At 43.3% G+C, this 22,365-nt stretch overlaps 1 protein-coding gene across 1 annotated transcript in view; it reads left to right on the top strand.

The window, feature by feature from the left end:
- The window catches only part of LOC122792887 (ATP-dependent RNA helicase DDX19A-like), a 688,839-nt gene that overhangs the window by 43,788 nt on the left and 622,686 nt on the right, over positions 1-22,365 (top strand). Inside the window, exon 2 of the mRNA XM_044060445.1 lies at positions 20,559-20,571. Coding sequence (XP_043916380.1) covers positions 20,559-20,571 — 13 coding nt within the window. The remainder of the gene's footprint in view (positions 1-20,558; positions 20,572-22,365) is intronic.

Raw genomic sequence — 22,365 nt, 5'->3', positions numbered from 1 at the left:
TAATATATTGGATCTGAAATTCGATTTCGAAAATCTCAGGAGTTGGCCGACCGGCACTTGCGAACTGCTTTTGCTTTGGGCACTGCGCGGCAAGAAAGACTCAAGAATAATTATGTCTAAATAACTAAATGTGTCTGTAATTTTTCTTTGTGGAGCTTTTCTCCCCGGGCCTCTGCTGAAAAAGGGCCTTTTCGGCTCAGTCAGACACCCCCGGTTAACAAATGTAAAATAAATAAAATAAATAAATAAATAAATAATGCCGTTGGAACAGCCGATGACCGGAGTTCATAAAAAGCGCAAGGAAAAAGAAAAGGACAGGCATCAGAGGCCCAAAACCAACGGTGAAGCCTCCGCTAGGCCAGTCACCGGTTCGCCTGTTCTCAGTGAGGCGCTTTCGCAGCCCCTGACGCCCGCTACCTCAGAGCCACAGGCCGCTTCCGACTCCCACGTGGAGACAACTAGGCCTCTGGATACTCAAGGTATTGGACCTTCGGAAAATATTCCCTCAGATGAGTCTGGAGCCGCTGAGCAGGCATCTGCTTCTGAGGGTGTTTTCAGACCTACACAGTTGTATATCAAGCCAACCTCAGCTTCCAAGGCAAAGACTAAAACAACTTTAAAGACAAAGAAACAAGTACATCATTCTCCTGGACAGACTTCCATGCCTAAGAAACAGATGCTCAAAATGGCCGAAGACCTAATTACTTTGATCAGAGATTCCCATCCCCCTCCTGATAAGAGGCCTAGGCAAGACACTGATATGATTCTTCTGATCAGGTTTCCATTTCATCTGACTGCTTTTCAGAACAGGGATACTCTCTTCCTCCCTATGAGGATTCTGATGCTGAAGAATCTATCCCTTCAGCCTCTCCTCCTGAGGACTATTCTTTTGGGGAAACCATGCATACCATGAGAGAGCATTTTCACTGGGAGAGCCAAGATTATTCAGAATCTGCGAAAAGGCTCCGAGATTTTCTTTTACTGCCACAGCACAGACCTCTTGCTATTCCTCCTGTGCTAGACATTGTAGATTATGTATTTTCAGAGTCCGGCCTATCTCCTGACTCTTTACCCCCCTGCACCCGTTAAGCCAGACGGGTACTACAGGGTTCCAGATTCACATAAATTTCTCTATAAAAACCCTGCTGCTGACCCAAAAACTATATCTCAGGGTCCCAAAGGGGTTAAGGCTTCCACTGCAAAAAACCCTGTCCCCTCTGATAGGGATTCCAGAGCACTGGACAGATGGGGGAAACAAGTATGCACTTCTGCTACCTTGGCTGTAAGGGCTTTAAATTGTCAGTTTCATATGCTTAAATATCAGCAATACTTAATGTCACTGCTAAAACAGAAAATGTTGACAAATTCTGAATGTTCTGAAAACAAGGAAATGCAGGATTTATTGCATGCAGCTGAACAAGTGGGAAAGCATACTTTGCAATGTGGTTTTGATTCACTGGAGGCCTCTTGCAGGGCCGCTGTTACAGGCTTGGTCATTCGAAGGCATGCTTGGTTAAAGGAACAGAATCTGCCTGATCATGTTAAAGCAAAATTATTGGATGCTCCATTACAGCATGATACTTTGTTTGGTGTTAAGGCAGAAGAGGTGTTAAAGAAAATGGAGGATAAAGCGAAATCTATGCAGACAGTAAAGGATTTTTTTACAGGTTCAGCCACCCAGATTTAGCCGAAACTGGCCTTCTAAGAATTGGTACTTTCCTGTGTCAGACAGGCTACAACGAGGCAGATACAGACGCCCTAGAGGTAGATCTCCGCCCCAAGGCTCATAAGGCCTAAACAATGGGGTGCTTCTACCTCCAAAAGCGGAGAAGACAAATCACAGCCATATAGGAAACAGTTCCAATGACTTCCCACTGCCAATGCCGAGCACTTATCTTTTGGCAGCACCCTTAGGGGGAAAGCTAGCACTTTTTTCACAAAATTGGCACGTGATCACCCAGGAAATATGGGTCTTGAATATAATTTCTCAGGGCTACAGGTTCCACTTTCACACCCTTCCAAAAACAAAAGGCATGCCAGACCTGCCACACAATCAATGGGCAGAAGCACAAAAGCAAATCTCCTCTCTCATGGACATGAGGGCTATTCAGCGAGTACCACAGCAAGAGCAGGGACAAGGATTTTACTCAAGACTTTTCTTAGTACCCAGAAAGGACAAAGCCTGGAGACCAATACTGGACCTGTCTATTCTAAACAGTTCTGGACGTTCCAAAATTCAGAATGTTGACACTGCAGCAGCTTCTGCCCATGCTGGGCAAGAAGGCTTGGCTTGTAACTTTGTTCCTGAAAGAGGCATACCTGCATGTCCCAATCAGACAATCTTGCAGAAGATACCTCAGATTCATAGCTGGCTCAATGCACTACCAATTCTCTGCACTGCCCTTTGGCTTATCTATTGCACCCAGGGTCTTCACAAAATGCCTGGCACCAGTAATTGCATTTTGCAGACAAAGAGGAATTCAAATATATCCCTACTTGGACGACTGCCTTATTTAAGCAGAGAGCAAGGACATTCTACTGAAACATCTGGTGTTTGTAAAAAGATTACTAATTTGCCTAGGGTACACAGTAAATGAAAAGAAATCAAAACTAGTACCCTCTCAAGAGATAATCCTGGGTGTAAGCTTAAATACAACTGCCCAGATGGCTTCTCTCACGCCAGCAAACAAAGGCAACTGACTTCTTACTTCGAAAAGATGGCAACAAAGACCTAGTTACCTGCTAGAAAAATTCTGCAGGCTTTGGGCTTCATGGCATCCTGCATTCTGCTAATTCCATATGCAAGACTGCATATGAGGAAGCTACAATGGTACCTAAAAAGTGTTTGGACTCAACATTCCCACAGCTTGGAAACATTAATTACCTTCATTCCCTGCCTGCAACAGGAGTTTCAATGGTGGGCACTAGCCTGTCACCACAACAAGGGACAGCCATTCACTTTACCCAAAGCCAGGCAGACACTAACAGATGCATCGGGATTATGCCTGGGGGGCCCACATGACAGGAAAATGTATTCAGGGCACGTGGCCCGCAAGCCAAATGCATCTTCATATCAATCAAAAAGAGATGCTAGCTCTACAGAATGCCCTGACAGCCTTCAAGGACCTACTCCATCCAGGACAGCTGTTGATAAAGGCGGACAGTACTACAGTCATGTGGTACATAAACAAGCAAGGGGGCACACATTCCTACCCCCTCTGCAGACAAGCCATGACTTTGTGGAACATAGCACTGACTTATCAACTGCACCTGCAAGCACAATTCCTGCCAGGAAAGACAAATACTCTGGCAGACGAACTAAGCAGAAGCCTCATGGACCCTCACGAGTGGAAACTAGATCCACAAGTCTTCAGCATGATGACAAGAAAATGGGGATGCCCAGACATAGACCTATTTGTCTCACCACACAACTGTCAACTACAGAGATTCTGTACAAGGACTTATCACAAGCAAGCATGGAAGGTGGATGCTCTATTAGTCAGCTGGAAAACCCTCATAGTATATGCCTTTCCTCCACTGCCTCTCCTCCCCAAGGTACTCCTAAAGGTCAGACAAAAGAAGCCAAAAATGATACTCATTGCCCCAGACTGGCCACGCCAGCTCTGGTATCCAATCCTAAAGAGCTTGTCTCAAGGCCCAACTGGGACTTTACCTCAAATTCCTCATCTACTGACCCAACAAAACAATCGGATCCTGCACAGCCAACTCAGAACCTTAAATCTGGCTGCATGGTGGATAATATAACCACTCGGAACACGCCTCTCTCTAAAGCAGTCATGGATGTTATTTTGGAGGCTAGGAGGCCCAGCACCAGAAAATCTTATGCAGAAAAATGGAAAAGATTCTGTGCTTGGAACCAGGCACAAGGAATTGACACGCTTGTTCCAAATATTCCTCAGATTTTACAATACCTAACTGAGATGCTGGACAAAGGCCTATCCTTCTCGTCAATTAAGATCCATGCCTCTGCCATTTCAGCTCATTACAATACGGAACCGCCTATTTTTTCACATCCACTGCTAAGGCAGTACCTCAGAGGGGCCAAAAACATAAGACCCCCAAGGAGAGCACCGATTCCTACATGGGACCTCAATTTTGTCTTGTGAGAAACTCACACTGCCACCTTATGAGCCGGCCAATACAGCCGAGATAAAATTCTTATCATGGAAAACTGTTCTGCTCCTAGCAGTAACTTCAGCAAGAAGAGTCTCAGAGTTACAGGCAGTAATGGCTGTGGAACCTTTTATTATTTTCCATCCGGACAGGGTTTCTCTAAGGACGAACCCAACATTTATGCCTAAGGTAGTGTCCAGTGTGGCTCTTAATCAAACCATTCATTTGCCTACTTTGTATCCAAACCCACAGAATAAAAGGGAGAGACTTCTGTATTCTTTGGACATACACAGACAGCTACGCTTCTACTTGGACAAAACTAAAGCTTTCAGAAAGACTGAGCAACTTTTAGTGGCATATGCTGCAGGATCACAAGGAAAGGCTATCTCAAAGCAGACTATTTCAAAATGGATAGGCCACTGCATTCATTTCTGCTATTCACAACATGGCAAATCAGTGCCTAAGGGCATTAGGCCACAGTCAACCAGAGCAGCAGCCACTTCAGCAGCCTTCCTCAGAGGAGTACCAACCAAGGATATTTTGGAGGCTGCTACTTGGACCTCAGTGCACATGTTTACAAAGCACTACCACTTACCTCTTTATTCTAAATCCAGAGCAGGCTTTGCCACTGCAGTTCTGCAGGGCCTCATAGCCACTCCTAATTCTATTTAGACCCAGCCACCCAACCTCAGCTTTGGGATTCAACCCAAGTGTAATGACTGCAACAGTGAAACACGATGAACATAGTACAGTTGTGTACCTACCATAAATGTAGATGCTCTAGTGTATTTACTGTTGCAGTCCAGGTTACCCACCCACCATCCCCCTTTCTTTGCTGGGACTTATCTGTACTTCTCTATTCTATACAACCTATGTGGTGTATTTGCTTGTAGATGAAGGTAATTTTTATGTTAGTGCATGCTTTTTAATAAGCAATATTTTTAGCCTACCCTATTTGGGGCAAGAAAAACTGAAGAAAATGGCGTCGGCTGCATCTTGTATACCCCTGGGGCACTGACTTCAGGGAAGAGGCGACAGAAACAGACGCAGGACCAGGACTTTGGAATTCAGGCCGACTGCGGGTAGCCTGCCAGCAGGATAACCCAAGTGTAATGACTGCAACAGTGAATACACTCAAACATCTACATTTATGGTAGGTACACAACTGTACTTTTCCTTTTCTAGAGCTGGATGAAGCAGACCGGTGTCGAAAGCAACCCTATCTAAATGGCTCTAATTATGAGTCCTTGCTGGCTAAACCCAAAGGTCATTACACTAGAGTAGTGGCTACTTCCACAGCCTTTTTCTGTAAAGCCTTGATTGATATTTGTGCTGCTGCTACTTGGGCTAATACTCCTACTTTTGTATCCCATTACAAACTGGGTGTTCAGTCAAGGTCCAGGACATCTTTTGGTTCTACCATTTGGCAAAATATTTTCTCCTAGGGCCTCACTGAGATGATACATGGCTGGAGAGTTGGTCACATGGGTTGAAGCTGGATGGAAAAGGCAACATTGGGTATGGAAGTTATGTACTTGCCTTAACGATAGATCTGTGTTGTCCATTTCTGTCTGGCTAAACTATCTCTTTCTTCTGTCACTGTCCTTTTAGGAGTTGTTTTTTTTCACTGTCAGTGGGTGACTGAGCTTTTGGGGTTTCCCATTTCAGGTCCTTTGTTAAGCTTCAGTAGTGGTTCTCAGTAGTTTAATTTTTGTGTGAGGGACGAACTCAATCTGAGGTGGAGGCTGAAGTGAGGGAATATGGGTGTAGGAGCAAGACCAGCCTCTAATCAGAGTCAGATCTGATCTACCCCCCGGTTGAACCGGACAGAAATGGTCAACACAGACATCATTATGACAAGTACATATCTTTAGTTTCTTCACAGAACTAACTTTTATGTTTTGTGGGACCAGTCCCTGCAGAACACTGTCCTACCTGCCCCTTTAAAAATGTATTTATTTATTTTTTTGCCAAGTGTAAATTGGCGAGTGCAACCCTTTCAAGTTCAAAGGGGGTGGTAGGACCTAACAGTTATCATTTCTGTCGTTCACCTCCTATGCCTCATGTTTTGGTGGGGGGAAACTTTCTCTGTCAGTTTACTTAGATTTCATCACTAGTTTTACAGTGCAACGAGGGGAAGTGTATATTGTGACTAGAAAGTCTTTCTGCATTCTTGCAAGGAGATCTGGTAATGATTCAAACTCCTCCACAATCATGAGGTATAGGATCAGCCAAGAGGGATTGTATATCTGCATTGATATTGCTACGTCATAACAATATTAAGAGCTGGCTATAGAAAGGATTCAGACATTAAAGCATAGTATGTTTTGCAAGACTTCTAAATCTGAAAGCAGATAGATGATGATCTGATACACTGAGCAAGAAAATCATGGTGGCTTGCTTATGTGTGCGCTCCTTCATTGTGCCAGAGCAACTGTCATTCGGCTAGTGATCCTGCAAGGCTGGAGATAAATTCCCATTGGGGAAACCTGCTAGTAAAATGTATTTTCCTGAAGGAAACTTGTGAACTGATATTGTCAATTTTTTTTTGTCATTCTCCCATATGGGTCTGGATATGACCCATCAGATCCGACTCTGCCATTACTAAACTTGTGGCAACCAAAAAGCTCTTTGATAACCTCTCCTAACTCACAGTGCATCTCTCCCTGTTACCTCAGATCTTGTTTGCTGCTTAGTGAAGATGTGGTCTGATCAGCTAGCTCTTGGGTTATTAGGTCGTATTACATTTTTTTCATCTATAGTCTAATTTTTATCTTATTTGTCTATTTAGTCTCTTTCCATCTCTCCCTTGTCTTTAATAATCCTTCTTTAACAGTGTCTGGCTTTTATTAGGTTACTTTCGTTTTTCTCTATCATTCTCTTTTACTTTCCTGCTAGTGACCGTCTTTTTTTATAGGTTACTACCCTCCCCTTTTACCTTTAAGATATTTCCTTAACTATTATCATTAGTAATTTTAGGTTACTTCCCTCCCCTTTTACCTTTAAGGTATTTCCTTAACTACTATCATTAGTAATTCTCCCTCTTCTTCCTTTTCCATCTATTTATGTTCAAAAAAAAAAAAAACTTTCCTCTTTTTCTCTCTCTTGCTCCTAAGTGTGCTTGTGTCTGTGTGAGTGGCTTCTCTGTCCATATTCCTTTCACCACGGGGTGAAACAAGAGAAACTTGCTGTATGTAAAAAATGCACAAAGAGGGGGCATAAGATTTCATTGGCTTGCACTCCCTGTATGTTTGTCTTGGGCCCCTTCACTTGCAAGGGGGATTGTGCAATCTGCTATTCTTTCAATCACCAACCTCTGGTTGAAAGAAAAAATAAGCTCATCTTGAGGGACACTCGAGTAAAATCTAGTTTTTCCACAACAACTAAATCAGCTCATTCGAGCCCTGCTTCTTCACTTTCTTCAAAATCCACTGACAGAGGAAAGAGGAGGTCTTCCTTGGTTCCAATGGAACCTTTGGAGCTGAAAGCAAAAGTGTCAAAATCTCCCCAAGTCTGTGGAGTCTGTGACTTGGTCAGAGCCTTCTGCGCTGATCACCACTGGGTTGGATCTGGCTTCTTCATCTCCGATTCTGTCTAATAAGGATAGATTGGATCTGTAGATGTCGGATCTGAGAACAAGTCCTTTCAAATCTATTTTAACACTACCAAGGACTTGGTACTTCTTGATATTTGATCCAGTTCCATCAAGGGTACCGTATCCCTTTTTATCTAGACCAAGGTCCCCATCTGCGTCCTCTTCCTGTTTGACCAGGAGCCTTACTGCAGAAGATGTAGAACGGATGGTGCAGAAGATTTTATGGGCACAAGGCATCAAGAAGTCTCTCTCGGCCTCGACCCTTGTGATACCAGGTCTGTCTAAACCATCTACTCCTCCTCAGACTTTAGGGCAAGTTTTAGAGTTGTCAGATCCGATACGTCTGGTGCCTTTTAGCTGTAATCCAAAGATGATTATCTTCATGTTTCACTGTTGCAGTCATCACACTTGGGTTATCTGCCTGCAGGTAGCCCTCAGTCGGCCCGAATACCAGTCTTGGGATTTCTGCATCGGATGCTGTCACCTCTTCCATGACGTCAGGGGTATAAAACATGCAACCCACGACATTACATCAGCTTTAGTTGCCTTGCAGGAGCCCAAAGCAGTTCGCAAGTGCTGTTCGGCCTGAAATTTTCATTTTTCGAGTTTCAAGCCTGAAGTCTTCTAAAGCTAAGTACCCTGTTGGGGATCCTTTTTTCTTGCTCTAACCAATGTCAGAAAAAGTTAACAATTGTCTTGCCTCTGGAAAGCAAATACCTCAGAGATTTTCATTCTTACTGCGTCACCTGTTTAGGCCCAGACCACGATGTTCCTCGCTGTTGGTTTTGTGCCTTGTTTAACACCCAAACTATTCGTCGTCGGGCTGTGTGTCGCTAAATTTTTGCTCTCATTCTCAGTATTCCGAAATGGCTCCAATAAGCCATCCGACTACCGATCTTCCAAAGAAAGTAAGGATAAAGACGGGGACAAACTGTGGTGGCCGATACTCAGTGAGGTGCCTTTGCAGCCCCTGATACCCGCTCCTACAGATTCGCAGGCCTCTGTTGAGACCCATTCGGAGTCCGGTGTGCCGCGCGTTGCTTCTTCGACTATGGAACCTGTAGATGTCTGTATCTTGGATGGGTCAGGAGCCGCTGTGCAGGCACTGGCTTCTGAGGGTGTATTCCAACCCTTCTGATGTTCGTATTAAACCGACATCTTCGTTTTTGACTAAAACTACCGAGTTTCTCAGGCCCAGAGTTTGCACTATGCCTAGAAAACCGAAGACCAAAGCACATGCTCAAGCTCCCATGCCACGGAAACAAATTCTTAGAATGGCTGAAGACCTTATAACTTTAATTAGGGGAAGCCAGCCTTCCCCCTCTATAAAACAAAGGATTGATTTTTCCTTCTGATTCTACAGACTGTGAGTCCGATGACTCTGATCCCTCTGATTACCAGGACATTCTGCTATCTACCTATGAGGATTCAGATGCAGAGGATTCCATTCCCTCTGCTTCCCCTCCAGAGGACTTTTCTTTTGGTGAAACCTTGCATACCTTAAGAGAGCATTTCCACTGGGAATGCCAGGACTGCCAACAGTCCAAAAAGAGACTCAGAGAATTTTTAGACTTGCCTCAGCACAGGCCTGTAGCTATACCCCCTGTCCTGGATATTGTAGATGATGTCTTCATGGAGTCTAGTCTTACTCCTGATTTTTTACCACCAGCTCCTAGAAAGCCTGACAGGTACTACAGAGTACCTGACTCACAGATTTCTCTTTAAGAATCCCACTGCGGATCCAGAAACCATTTCCCAGGGACCAAAAGGTATTAAGGCCACTACAGCCAAAAACCCTACCCCTTCGGACAGGGATTCTAGAGCTTTAGACAGAGGGGGTAAGAAGGTATACACCTCTGCAACTCTTGCCATAAGGGCTTCAAATTGCCAGTTTCAAATGTTGAAGTATCAGCAGCATATCATGGAACTAATTAAACAGAATGTTGCTTCCAGATTGTGCAGAGAATAAAGTTTTACAAGAGTTAATGCATTCTGCAAACCAAGTTGGTAATCATACTTTGCAGGGTGGTTTTGATGCCTTAGAAGCATCTTGCAGGGCTGCTGTCACTGGGCCTGTACTGAGAGGGCATGCTTGGTTGAAGGAACAAATCTTGCCAGACCATGTCAAAGCAAAATTGCTAGATGCTCCATTAAACCAGGAACACTTGTTTGGCACAAAAGCAGTAGTTCTTAAAAAGATGGAGGAAAAAGCTAAAATCTGTGCAGACTGTTAAAAGATTTCTTGCAGGTAACAGCCACCTAGATTCAGTAGGCATTGGCCTTCTAAAAACTGGTCCTTCCCAGTCCTATTCAGGCCTAACCCAGGGGCAACAGACCACCAAGACTGCAGTCTCTTGGTATGTGTAGATCTAAGCAATGGAGTGCTCCCACCTCTAAAACCGGGAGTGGTAAGCCACCCCTTATGGAAAAAGTTCACAATGATTTGTCTTTCATTCTCCCCAGCCATGCCCAAGTACTTGCACCCCTAGGAGGAAAACTCATCCTGTATGCTAAAAAATGGGATGTCCATTACCCAGGACCAATGGGCCCTAAGCATTGTATCCCAGGGATACTGATTCTACTTCCACTCACTGCCAACCCCAAGTGGGTTGCCAGACCTTCCTCCAAACCAGTGGGCAGAGGCTCAAAAGCAAGTACTTCCTCTTCTCAATATCAGGGTTATTCAACCTGTTCCAATAGAGCAAAGGGGGGGGGGCAGGGTTTCTATTCCAGACTGTTCCTGGTGCCCAGAAAAGAGAGCTCATGGCACCCTATTCTGGAACTGTCCATTCTCAACACCTCCCTGGTGGTCCCAAAATTCAAAAGGCTTACACAACAGCTACTTCCTATGCTAGCCAATGACTCCTTGGCTAGTCACCCTAGACTAAAAAGAAGCTTATCTGCGCATCCCCATGAGGGAATCTTTCAAGAAATATCTGTTTCAGGGCAGGCTCATTTCTCTGCACTTCCCTTTGGCTTATCTACTGTGCCCAGGGTATTCACAAAGTGCCTGGCTCAAGCCATTGCATACTGCAGGCAGAGAAATATTCAAATTTACCCGTACTTGGATGATTGCCTGATTCAGGCAAATAGTCAGGAATTGCTACTTCAGCACCTGGCATTTGTAAAGAGACTTCTGACTTCTCTGGAGTACACCATCAACGAAAAGAAATCACATCTGGTGCCCAGACAAAAGATTGTATTCCTGGGAGCAAGCTTGAACACAACTTCCCAGATGGCATTCCTCACTCCAGAAAAGCAGGTTCATTTGACAAACTACTTCAAACTAATGGCCTCCAAGACCTAGCTATCTGCAAGAAAAGTACTGCAAGCCCTAGGGTTCATGGCCTCATGCATTTTACTAATTCCATATGCAAGACTACATATGAGGAAACTTCAATGGTACTTAAAAAGTCTCTGGTGTCAACACTCTCATGATTTGGAAACACTGATTCCTATCATTCCTTGTCTAAGGACAGAGTTCTTTGGTGGGCAGAGGCTTGCACCACGACAAGGGATTTCCTTTCACTCAACACCTCGCTGCCCAAACCCTGTCAACAAGCACATCAGACTATGCATGGGGGGCTCCCATGGCAGGCAAATGCATTCAAGGCAAATAGAGCCCAGGAGAAATTCACCTGCATATCAATCAAAAAGAAATGTTAGCTGTACAGAATGCTCTGACAGCCTTCAAATACCTTTTCTTTCCAGGACAAGTTTTGATAAAGACAGACAATACCACAGTTATGCGGTACATAAACAAGTGGGGGGGGACACATTCCTACCCACTCTGCAGGTTAGCCATGGCCCTGTGGAACATAGCCTTGAGCATCCAAGTGCACCTGCAAGCTCAAGTCCTGCCAGGCAAACAAAATACACTGGCAGACTTAAGCAGAAAGCTATTGGACCCACACGAGCGGAAACTGGAACCAAACTCATTCAAACTTCTAATCAACAGGTGGGGGACACCAGAGGTAGACCTCTTTGCCTCCCCCCAAAACCAATTGAGCAAACTTTGCACCAGAAATCCCAACAGCCAAGCATGGCGAGTGGATGCCCCTATCCTTTACATGGGAAAACCTCTCAATTTATGCCTCTCTCCCTCTGCCCCTTCTCTCAAAAGTACTACTCAAGATCAAGCAGGACAGACCAAGGACAATCCTAATTGCACCAGACTGGCCACACCAGCACTGGTACCCACTCCTACACAGTCTGACAGCAGTGCCACCCTGACACCTACATCAGACCCCCTTCCTGCTGTCCCAGCAGGAGGGACAGATTTTGCATCCTCAGCTGCAAACACTGGACCTTGCAGCCTGACTTGTTCCCTGAACACAACACCAGCAACCCGCAGCAAACAGGTGCTGGATGTCATCCTTGAGGTCAGAAGGCTTAGTACTAGGAAATCCTATTCAGAAAAGTGGCAAAGATATGTTCTTCAAGCCAGTCTCTAGGAAAGGACACAGCCGTGCCCTCCTTACCTCAAATTCTAGACTACCTAGCAGAGCTGCTCTACAATGGCCTTTCCTTCTCATCAGTTAAGATTCATGCCTCTGCCATCTTAGCTCATTACAATAAAGAACCACCTCTCTTTTCTTAACCTCTGGTCAAACAGTTCCTGAGAGGAGCTAACAATTTAAGACCCCCGAGGAGAGCTCCCACCCCTGCCTGAGACCTTTTCTTTGTACTAGAGAAGCTCACGCTTCCCCTTTTTGAACCTGCTGCTACAGCAGGGTTACAATTCCTCTCTTGGAAAATGGCCTACTTCTAGCCATCACTTCAGCAAGAAGAGTGCCTGAGCTACAGACACTAATAGCTGTGGAACCCTTCATTATTTTCCAGGCTGACAGGGTCTCCATCAGGACTAAACCATCATTTATGGCCAAGGTGGTTTCCATTGTGGCTTTAAACCAATCCATCCATTTACCAACCTTTTTCCCTAATCCTCAGAATAAAGGGGAGAGGATCTTGCACTCTTTGGACGTGCACAGACAGCTCAGATTCTACCTTGACAGGACTAAGCCTTTCAGAAAATCGGACCAGCTGGTAGTCAGTTTTGCTACAGGGGCGGAGGGCAAGACCATTTCAAATCAAACCATTTCCAAATGGATAGCACACTACATCCATTTCTGCTACAAACACCATGGAAAAACCTACTCCACAGGGGATCAGAACTCATTCCATTAGGGTTGCCTCAACTTCTACAGCATTTCTCAGGGGAGTCCCTTTCAGGGACATCCTGGAAGCTGCAACCTGGAGTTATGTACACTCCACCAAGCATTACCACTTACCTGTCCTTTCTAGATCCAGAGCTGGATTTGCCACAGTAGTCTTAAAAGGCCTGCTAGTCAGCCCTAATACTTCTTGACTGCCTCCACCCTTCCTCAGCTCTGGGAATCAACCCAAGTGTGTTGACTGCAACAGTGAAACACTAAGAACATAGTACAGTTATGTACACTTACTGTAAATGTAGATGTTCGAGTGTATTAACTGTTGCAGTCCTGGTTACCCTCCCTCCAGCCCCCTGACTTTTCTAGACTTTCTACCTATCCCCTTTTTGACCATGTCTTATGGCAATGGTATTTACTTTTTACTGAAGCTGTTCCGCACCATGTAATTGCTTCCTATTTTAGGGACTCCTGACATCTGTGGGCAAGAAAAACTGATGTAATGGCGTCAACTGCATGTTTATACCCCTGACGTCCTAACGTCATGGTAGAGGTGACAGCATCAAACGCAGGAATCCCAAGGCTCTGGTATTCGGGCTGACTGAGGGCTTACCCGCAGGCAGATAACCCAAGTGTGTTGATTGCAGCAGTGAATACACACTGACATCTACATTTATGGTAAGTGTACACAACTGTATTTTCTCTTCCTTGGATCAGACCTTTGCTCAGAGCTCTTTGGCCTTTTCAGAGCCAGAGAGTTCCCAGAGCTGCAGCAAGCTTTGCAAACTTAGAGTGAGCTTGACTCCCAGGTCTTCAGAGCAGTTGATGCACCTCGGGGCTTTGACAAACATGAGTTTGGCTTCAACTTCAACCCCTGGCGAGCTGCCTTCTGGACTGAAGGGGACTTCATCCTGAAAGCATGGCTTGTTGGAGTCTTCACCTATTTCATCAGCGGTCAGCCTTTGGGGCTTTGGAGAGGGCTATAGCTGCCACTGCATTTAGAAGGTCAGCTGCCCCCTCAGATCCACAATCCCATCAAGATACCCCGCGTTCCTTTTCTGACCAGGATGTGCCACAGGGACAGTGGGAACTCTGGTGCCAGGATACCTGTCTGGGTATCCCTGCCTCTTCTGATACCTCCCCAGACTACCCCACTGAGGAGGTCCCTAGGAAGAAACTTTGCAGAGAGGAAGCATTTGGACTCCATGGAAGACATTGACCTCCGTGAGCGAGAAGGATCCCCACAGTCCCCTCCTGAAGGGGTTTCCTTCAGAGAGATTCTGGAGATTCTGAAACAGAGGGGTGGCTGTCAGTCCAGTAATCTTCACTTGAGGAGATTGTTTACCTGGCAGCCTTTGGTTCCTGCCTGTATACTTCCTGGGTACCCACCGATGAGCTCATAGGTCTGATCTCTTGGGTGTGGGAGACCCCAGATTCCATCGAACCTATTCCCCAGAGACCAAGTAAAATAATCACCACTCTCTGACGAGGCCTTCTTGACATGCCTGGTCTTGGAGGCTGCTACCAAGAAGGAACTTTCCGAGGAGAGTTCAGCTATCCATCCTCCTAATAAGGATTCTAGGATGAAGGATAGATGTGGGAAGTGAGTGTTTTCTTCAGCGACTTTTGCCTTGAGATCGTTGAATTATCTTTGTCATTTCACCAGGTTGCAAAGGGATGTGATCAAGGCACTGTCAGATACCACTGAAGGAGCAGTAGCTGAGGGAGCAAAAGAGAAGGTAACTTCCCAATTCTCTAGCCAACTCTTCCATGACACTCATTGCACTTGCAGCCAAAGGAATGAGTAGAGCAGTGGGTTCCAGCATCTGTATGAGGAGGCATGCCTGGATGCTCCTTTGTAGTTTTGCGGAACCTTTTAAGTCTTCGTTCGGCAATGCACCATTTGATGGCACTTCTCTTTTTGGGCCCAAAGTCAAAGATACGCTGTCCAAGTATGAGAAAGAAGCTAAGACATTCTGCCATGGGCCTATATTTTTCGGCCTCTCAGAGACCTTATTGTAAGTGTCAGAGAGGCAGCAGTAAAATGTGGTTCAAGAAGTTTCAAGAGTCCTACCAAGACTCACTTGGAGAGTTTTTTCCCCCAGAGGCAGAGGAAGGAACAATAATGGAAGACTCCGCACTTACAGCAGAGGAGGTCCTCAGAACCAAGGATATCGGGAGTCTTTCTTCGGGAAAACCTTTCATCTCTCCTGAAAGGAGGCCTGATTGTCCACCTCTAGATGCAGTTGGGGGTCGCCTGTCCCTGCATTGGAGAGCCTGGCAAAAGATAACTTCCAACATATGGGTGAATTGGATGATAATCAGGGGTTACCAAATTCCCTTTTCTCAACAACCCCTTCCCAGCAAGAAAATCCCAGACGCTCCACTCAAAGGGATCAGGCAGTCATTCATATCCAAAGACTGCTAGAAAGAGTCATCCAAGATGTCCTCCGAGTTCAGAGAGGATCCTGAACTTAACTCAAGGTTCTTTTTGGTTCCAAAGAAAACGGGACTGGAGAACAATCTTGAATCTCAGCAGACTGAACAAGTCAGTTCGCTACAAGCAGCAAATGGTCATGGTGCAGTCCATACTTCCTTTTCTGGAACAGGATGACTGGGTGTGCTGTATAGATCTTCAGGATGCTTACTACCATATAAAAATGGACAGACACTCCAGAGGATATTTATGCTTCCGACTGGGAGTCAGTCATTACCAGTTCAGAGCACTGCCCTTTGGTCTCACTACCATCCATAAAGTGTTCACCAAATGCATAGCAGTAGTTGTGGCTCACCTGAGTCATGGATTCTGGGCGTTTCCTCATTTAGATGACTGGCTCATATCCACCCCGACCAGTCTTGTACTTGAGCACAAATAGACACCACTGAAATGATTGCAAAACTTCTTCCCTCCAGAGCATTAATAATCAGACTGCAAACGCACAGATTAATCGGGAGCAAGACGGTAGCTGCCTGCCATGTTCTACAGGGGTTAGGATCTATGGCCGCTGCAATAGTTTTGGTTCCCTTAGCCAGGTTTCACATGCGGATACTGCAATGGATTCTGGCTGCTCTATGGTCAATAATTGACTAACTGATGCCTCACCAAATTCTTATAACAGCTGCATGCAAAAGGAATCTTCCATGGTGAATTCTTTCAGAACAGATGACACAAGGTCGGCCCTTTATTTCCCCCTCTACCACAGGCTATGGTGACCATGGATGCTTCCTAGATTGGGTGAGGGACATTATCTGGGGAAGGCGGTCCAAGGAACCTGGTCTACTGACAAGGTCAAACTCCACATAAACATCTTGGAGATGAGGGCAGTGCTTCTAGTGTTGCAGGCATTTCAGACTGCTCTTCCTCTGGGAACGGTAGTGATCCAATCAGACAACATGTTGGTGGTTTGGTACGTAAGCAAGGAGGAACCAAATCATACCCTCTATGTCAAGAAGTGCTCAGTGTGGCAATGGGCGATCTCATCAAACTGCTTTATTGTAGCAGTGCACATTCCGGAAAAGTCCAACGTCATAGTGGGAAGTTGAGCAGAGCCATTATGCCTCAAGTGGTCCCTCAACCACAAGGGTAGAGGAGAATATTTTCTGCACATGGGGCCAGCCTTTCTGCGATCTTCAGCTCTCCCCTAAACAACAAAATGCCGCAGCTACTTCGCACTAATCCCCCCACACCCCACCAGGGCAGTCCCCGAGGGATGCTCTAATACACAATTGGCCTCCCGGTTTATTGCATGCTTCCCCCCATTCCCATGATTCCCAAATTCCTTCAGAAAGCCAAGCAGAGAACAGTAATCCTTCTTGCCCCATATTGGCCTCGACATATCTGGTGTCCTTTCCTTTGGCCTCATCTACAAAAAAAAGCCTTGGATTCTGGAATCCTGTCAAGGCCAACTGTCACATCTGACAGGAATGCTTCATCCCATCCTTCACATCCTCAGACTGATGGCTTGATTCCTGCAGTTTATTTGTTTTACATTTGTTTACTGGGAGAGTCTGACTGGACAAGAAGCCCATTTTCAGCGGAGACCTGGGGGAAGTTCCATTAAGATACAAACAGTAGACTTGGGAACAGTACAGTACATTACATTGTTACGTCACTGGAGGCAAAGCTCTCACGGAAGTACATACACTGCACTGATCACACACCATTCAAAGCAGACACACAGACCCACATATGCTGAGGTATTTAAATATGACCGACATAAACCCCAAAGATCTAGGTGAACTGTTATTTATTTTATTGACATTTGGTACCCGAGAAAGGCCGACTGGGTCCGAAACACATTTTCAGAATATAAACGTTCCAGAAGTTTTATATATATATATATATATATATATATATATATATATATATATATATATATATGTGTGTGTGTGTGTATGTGTGTGTGTGTATATATGTATATATATATATATATATATATATATATATATATATATATAAATAAAAACAGAGTTAAAAGGTCACACTGAAAAACCAATGAGAAAAAAAACTAAATGAAAACTCCAGCCAAGCGAGAACTTTCAAAGAGTGACTCCCAAACCTCCTGTAACAGAGGCCCATGGGATATATGCAAATGACCCTTATGAACATCAGGTGTTTCAGCTATATGGTGATTCTGAATGCCCATGACTTTTACATTTGAAGTCATTTTAATGGACAATTTCAGGCCAATAAAGCCAAACACCACTAGCTATGGATATGCATATTTCGGCCTTGTTATGACCTCTTCAGCATAGCATAAGCAGAGTGTTTGACTAAGCTTAAGAAACACGAGGTTGTTATACCCGGCTGATGTCCATTTTCATTAGGGTGATTGCAAAATATCCCAAATAACAAATTAAAACAAATAAAAACAAAGAGTTAAAAGGTCACACTGAAAAACCAACAAGAAAAAAAAATAAATAAACTCCAGGCAAGCTAGAACTTTCAAAGAGTGACCTCCCAAACCTCCTGTAACAGAGGCCCATGGGATATATGCAAATTATATATATATATATAATTATAATTTTTTTTTTTTTTTTTTTTTTTTTGGGACAAGGGGTGACAGATTCAGATAGCACATCAGATAATTCATAGTGCACTTATAGCATTATTGATGGGAGAGTAAAAGTTGTTATAAAGTTATTAGAGTTAATGAGTTATGTGACAGAGGAAGTAAAAGGGACTTGTTAGTTTTCCTTTGAGGGATGTGGTTAGTTTGTATATGAGGGGTGCTGTACTATAGGTTGAGTGTTTAGTGTGATGAGCAGAGAAAATAGATTTAGTATGGAAGAGTGTTAGGGAGAGGATGAAGGAGAGTGGAGGGAAGGAGGAGAAACTCATAGGAAGGGGGAAAGTTGGAAATTGTTGAACATGGGCAGATCCAGGAGTTGTAGAGGTAGTTTTTTAATGCGAGTTTGAATTTTTTGCAGTTTTCAGTACTAATGATATTGTCTGGTATTATCAGTTCCATTGATTACCAGACAACCCATCTCTTTTCGCCGGTACATCATATTTTGATGTCCTCCCATAAGTCATTCACTCAAATTCTGTAGGAGTAAATAGAAGAGGTTTGTAATTTGGTCCCAGCAACATAATGTGTATCATGTCACGGCTCCTATTCACTCTGTTCTAGAATTTCTAACCCATCTTTTCAAAAATGGAGCTGCTGCTTCTACTATTAAGGTGCAGTTAGCAGGCATCGCAAATTTTCATATTGGGATAGACAACTTCTCTCTCATTTCCCACAAACTTTGCAAAGCCTTCTTAAAAATTACAATGTTAAGGCCTCCCCTCAAACCTTCTTCTTGGGACCTTAATTTGGTACTACATCTGATTGTTCAACAGCCCTTCGAACCTGAAGTCCCTTGTGATATTAAGTTCCTATCTCAGAAAAGTATCTTTTTGGTGGTTATCACATTTGCAAGGATATCTAAAATTCAGGCATTAGCTTCTCAGCCTCCATATTTTGTTTTTCATAAAGACAGAGTCTCTGTGTACCAACCCTTCTTTTCTGCCCAAACTAGTTTCACGAACAAATATTATTCAGACCATACATTTGCTTGTTTTCTTCACTAATTTCAGTAATAAGGGTGAATATATTCTGCATTTGTTAGCTGTTCATAGACAGTTACGTTTCTATTTACAATAGAACTGAAGAGTTTTGGAAAGCAAACCAATTGTTTATTGCCTTTGCAGGCCGTAGGAAAGGCCTACCAGTTTACAAAGTTACCTTGTCAGAATGGCATTTTCATTTGATTTCCTTCATTTGCACCTCATAAGGCATGAAACCTTTCAAATGCATTCAAGCTCACTCAACCAGAGCAATGGCCACACCTACAGTCTTCCAGACAAATGCTTCCATGGATGATATTTGTGCAGCAGCCACATGGGCAAACCATCATACCTGTATCACTCATTAAAAGTTAGATTTGGTCTCCAGGGAAAGAGCCTCCTTTGATTCAGTGGTTCTGAAGAACATTCTCCCGTGAGTCCACCCCAGGGTAAAGGTAGCTGGGGAACTCTGTCCCATATGTGAGTATGAGATGAGAAATTGATAATAGCAAATAAAAAAGTTATGTACTCACTATAATGTTCCATCTTTATTGTCGATTTTTCATCTCTCCTCACATCCCCTCCCTCCAAACCCCTTTCTTGGGTTTTCCAGTTGAACAGGAAGAGAATTTCAGGTCTTTGCTTATTATTTCAAATATTCCAAAAGTGGTCTCCTTAAAAATCTTTTTAGCATTACAACTAAATTCATTCTTTGGTAATAATTCTAGCAAACAAGATCTGAGGTAACAGGGAGAGATGCATTGTGGGTAAGGGGAAGCATTCAAGAGCTGTTTGGTTGCCACGAGCTTAGTAACGGCCAAGTTGGATCCGATTTATCGGATCCGGACCCATATGTGAGGAGAGAGAAAAATTCAACAGTACAGATGGGACGTTATGGTGAGTACATAACTTCTTTTTTTTTTATTCTGGTTAAGATGTGTTTGCTAAGAAACTTTTTTTTTTTTTTTTTTTTTTTTTTTTTTTTTTTAAATTAGTTTATCATTGCATTTCTAAAATTTTGCATGTAAATGCTTATATGAACCTTTTGTGTAATAAAAAATATTTTTTGATAAGGTTATTCTAGATATTGTGTTGATACAGGATATTGTCTGTGATGGACTGTAAATGGTTTACTTCAATGCTACTGGTTCCCTGGTTTGTTTTTACCAATCATCCGGACTCCGCTTTCCACCTTTGAGGTGTCATTCTCATCTTACCAGCTCCTGGTTTCCATGTTTATTGCCTTCCCTTGTCCACAAGAAGGTTAAGGAGTCTGTGGATGTCAGGCTGGCTCCTGTTATGCCTCAGCCACTGGATGGATAACTCTGCTGTGGCCGCTCTTTACTGCTAGGTCTGTTCATCTTTCTTTACAAGTCTCTGTTGTTGCACCTACAACCATCACAGATGGGGGACTAGCTACATCTTCTGCAGCTGTAGGGATGCCCTTGATGAACAAGTCTCAAAAGGAAGGGCAGGTGAAGGTACTTCAGTCAGGTAACTTAGGGATCATGAGTCTGGGATGAATTTCCCTACCATGGAATGGTTTTCCAGGGACAGGGAAGATTTGCAGTGGTTTTCTAAGGAGTTCATTTCTGCATTTTGTTTGCAGACTCATGCTTCAGGTAAGAAAGTAAAAAGGTGTTAATCATTCTCTAGTATAGATTATTACAATTGTAAAACTAAAGGTGTGGTTTATTTAGGATTATGTTTAGAATGCAATGCTTTCTATGTAGGCAAAACTGAAAGAGTTTTAAAGAGAAGGATATACGAACATAAATATGAGATTTCCATAAAAAAACGTACTGTATAAACACACCCTAGTTTGCCATAAAGCTAAATTTCAATTCATGGTGCTAGAACAGGTTAAGAAAGATGTGAGGGGTGGACCATGGGAAGAAAGGCTGGAGTTCAGGGAGTTATGGTGGCAAATCTCCCTTGATGCAAGTAATCCCCCTGGTCTAAATGATTTTATTTCTATTATGCCACTTCTAAAGTTAAAAGCAGGAAAAATATGAATATTTCTTGTGTTTTAGTGTATTTATTATTTTAACCAGCAGATGGCAGGCTAATACTATATAAATGACTTGTATTACCTAAAATTGACTTTTATAGTTTTATAATTGTTTTTATAACTATTTTTACCATTATTTTTAAGATATTTTTATATGTTTTATTAAGGCACCGTTTGTGAATCAGGTCTTTATAATAATTATAATAAACACCAACAAATTGAATTATAAGAGAAAAGGTTTTCAGAATACATGGGCAGGAGGCAATGGTAATTATATAATTAACTTTTTAACTCTAAGAATGCACTGATTGGGTAACTGTTTTTTTAAATATTGTATATAAAGGTTGATTTATTTAATGAAGGGTATCTGAAGAAGTCAGTTTGTATAAGACGAAAACGCAATTTTTATAATCAAGCGTTTCTGTGTTTGGGATTGATTTCTGTGTTTACTTGTGGATTTTAACATTAAACGTTGGTTTTGACATCCGTGGCTCTGGCAGTTTGGTACTTTACTTTGTTTCTTGGTTTATTGTACCAAATTTCCTTTTGGATTTCGTGGTTTTATTTTCGGATTTACTGCCATGGAGAGACCGGACCCCCCTGAAAGAAAAGGGGCGGATGATCTGGGTCAATCTAGAAAGCTCATTGGGCAGCTTACTGAGTTAGTGGACCTGCTGACACCCTTAACTCAATCACTGGTTGGACTATGCAATAACATACGTGTTCACAATGCGGAAGTCCAGGAAGCGTTGAAAGGACTAGGCATTCAACGTGAACCGACGAGAAGTCTTAACGGATCGAAAGATCAAAACAAAGATGGTGAGGGCTCTTTTAACGCCGCAAATACACCAGGAATTCTTTGTGAGGGTGTATACAACAAAGAGAGGAGTAGCGACTCGAGAGGAACTGTTCCAGCAGGTCAAAAAAAAACATCTTTTCCAATAGGATGGGTTCAGGTACTGTTTGTAATGACAATGAGATTCTTGCACAACCTAAGGACATTAAAGACTGGCTGTTGCAAAAATATTCTTTCAAACAAAATGTGCCTAATGGGCAACCAACAGTGACTGATTCTTACAAAGTCAAATTGGACAATTTGTATAAAATAATGTTAAAATACCGAACTTTAGAAATAGAAAATGAGTATTTAAATGAGTGTGTTTGTAGGGGGATAGTCCCAAAGGGACTTGAGGGTTTTTAAATTTCCGAATAATGTGCTTGAGGGGTCTGTTTTTTTATAAAGAGCTAACAAAACTTTTCAAAAACTGTGGGTTGGATATGTTAAGGCTCATGATTCAAGAAAACCATAGGGTACAGGATGCCCTACAAAAAAGAAATAACTGAGTTGGATAAATGCATTAAGGAAGACCTGATATTTACCATAAGGGAAGAGAAGGACAAATAT

This window comes from Protopterus annectens, chromosome 2.part0 (assembly GCF_019279795.1).
Source record: "Protopterus annectens isolate FY-2018-M chromosome 2.part0, PAN1.0, whole genome shotgun sequence".
Lineage (NCBI taxonomy): Eukaryota > Metazoa > Chordata > Ceratodontiformes > Protopteridae > Protopterus > Protopterus annectens.
The sequence above is the reverse complement of the archived record's forward strand: the minus strand, read 5'-3'. Positions and strand labels throughout refer to the sequence as shown.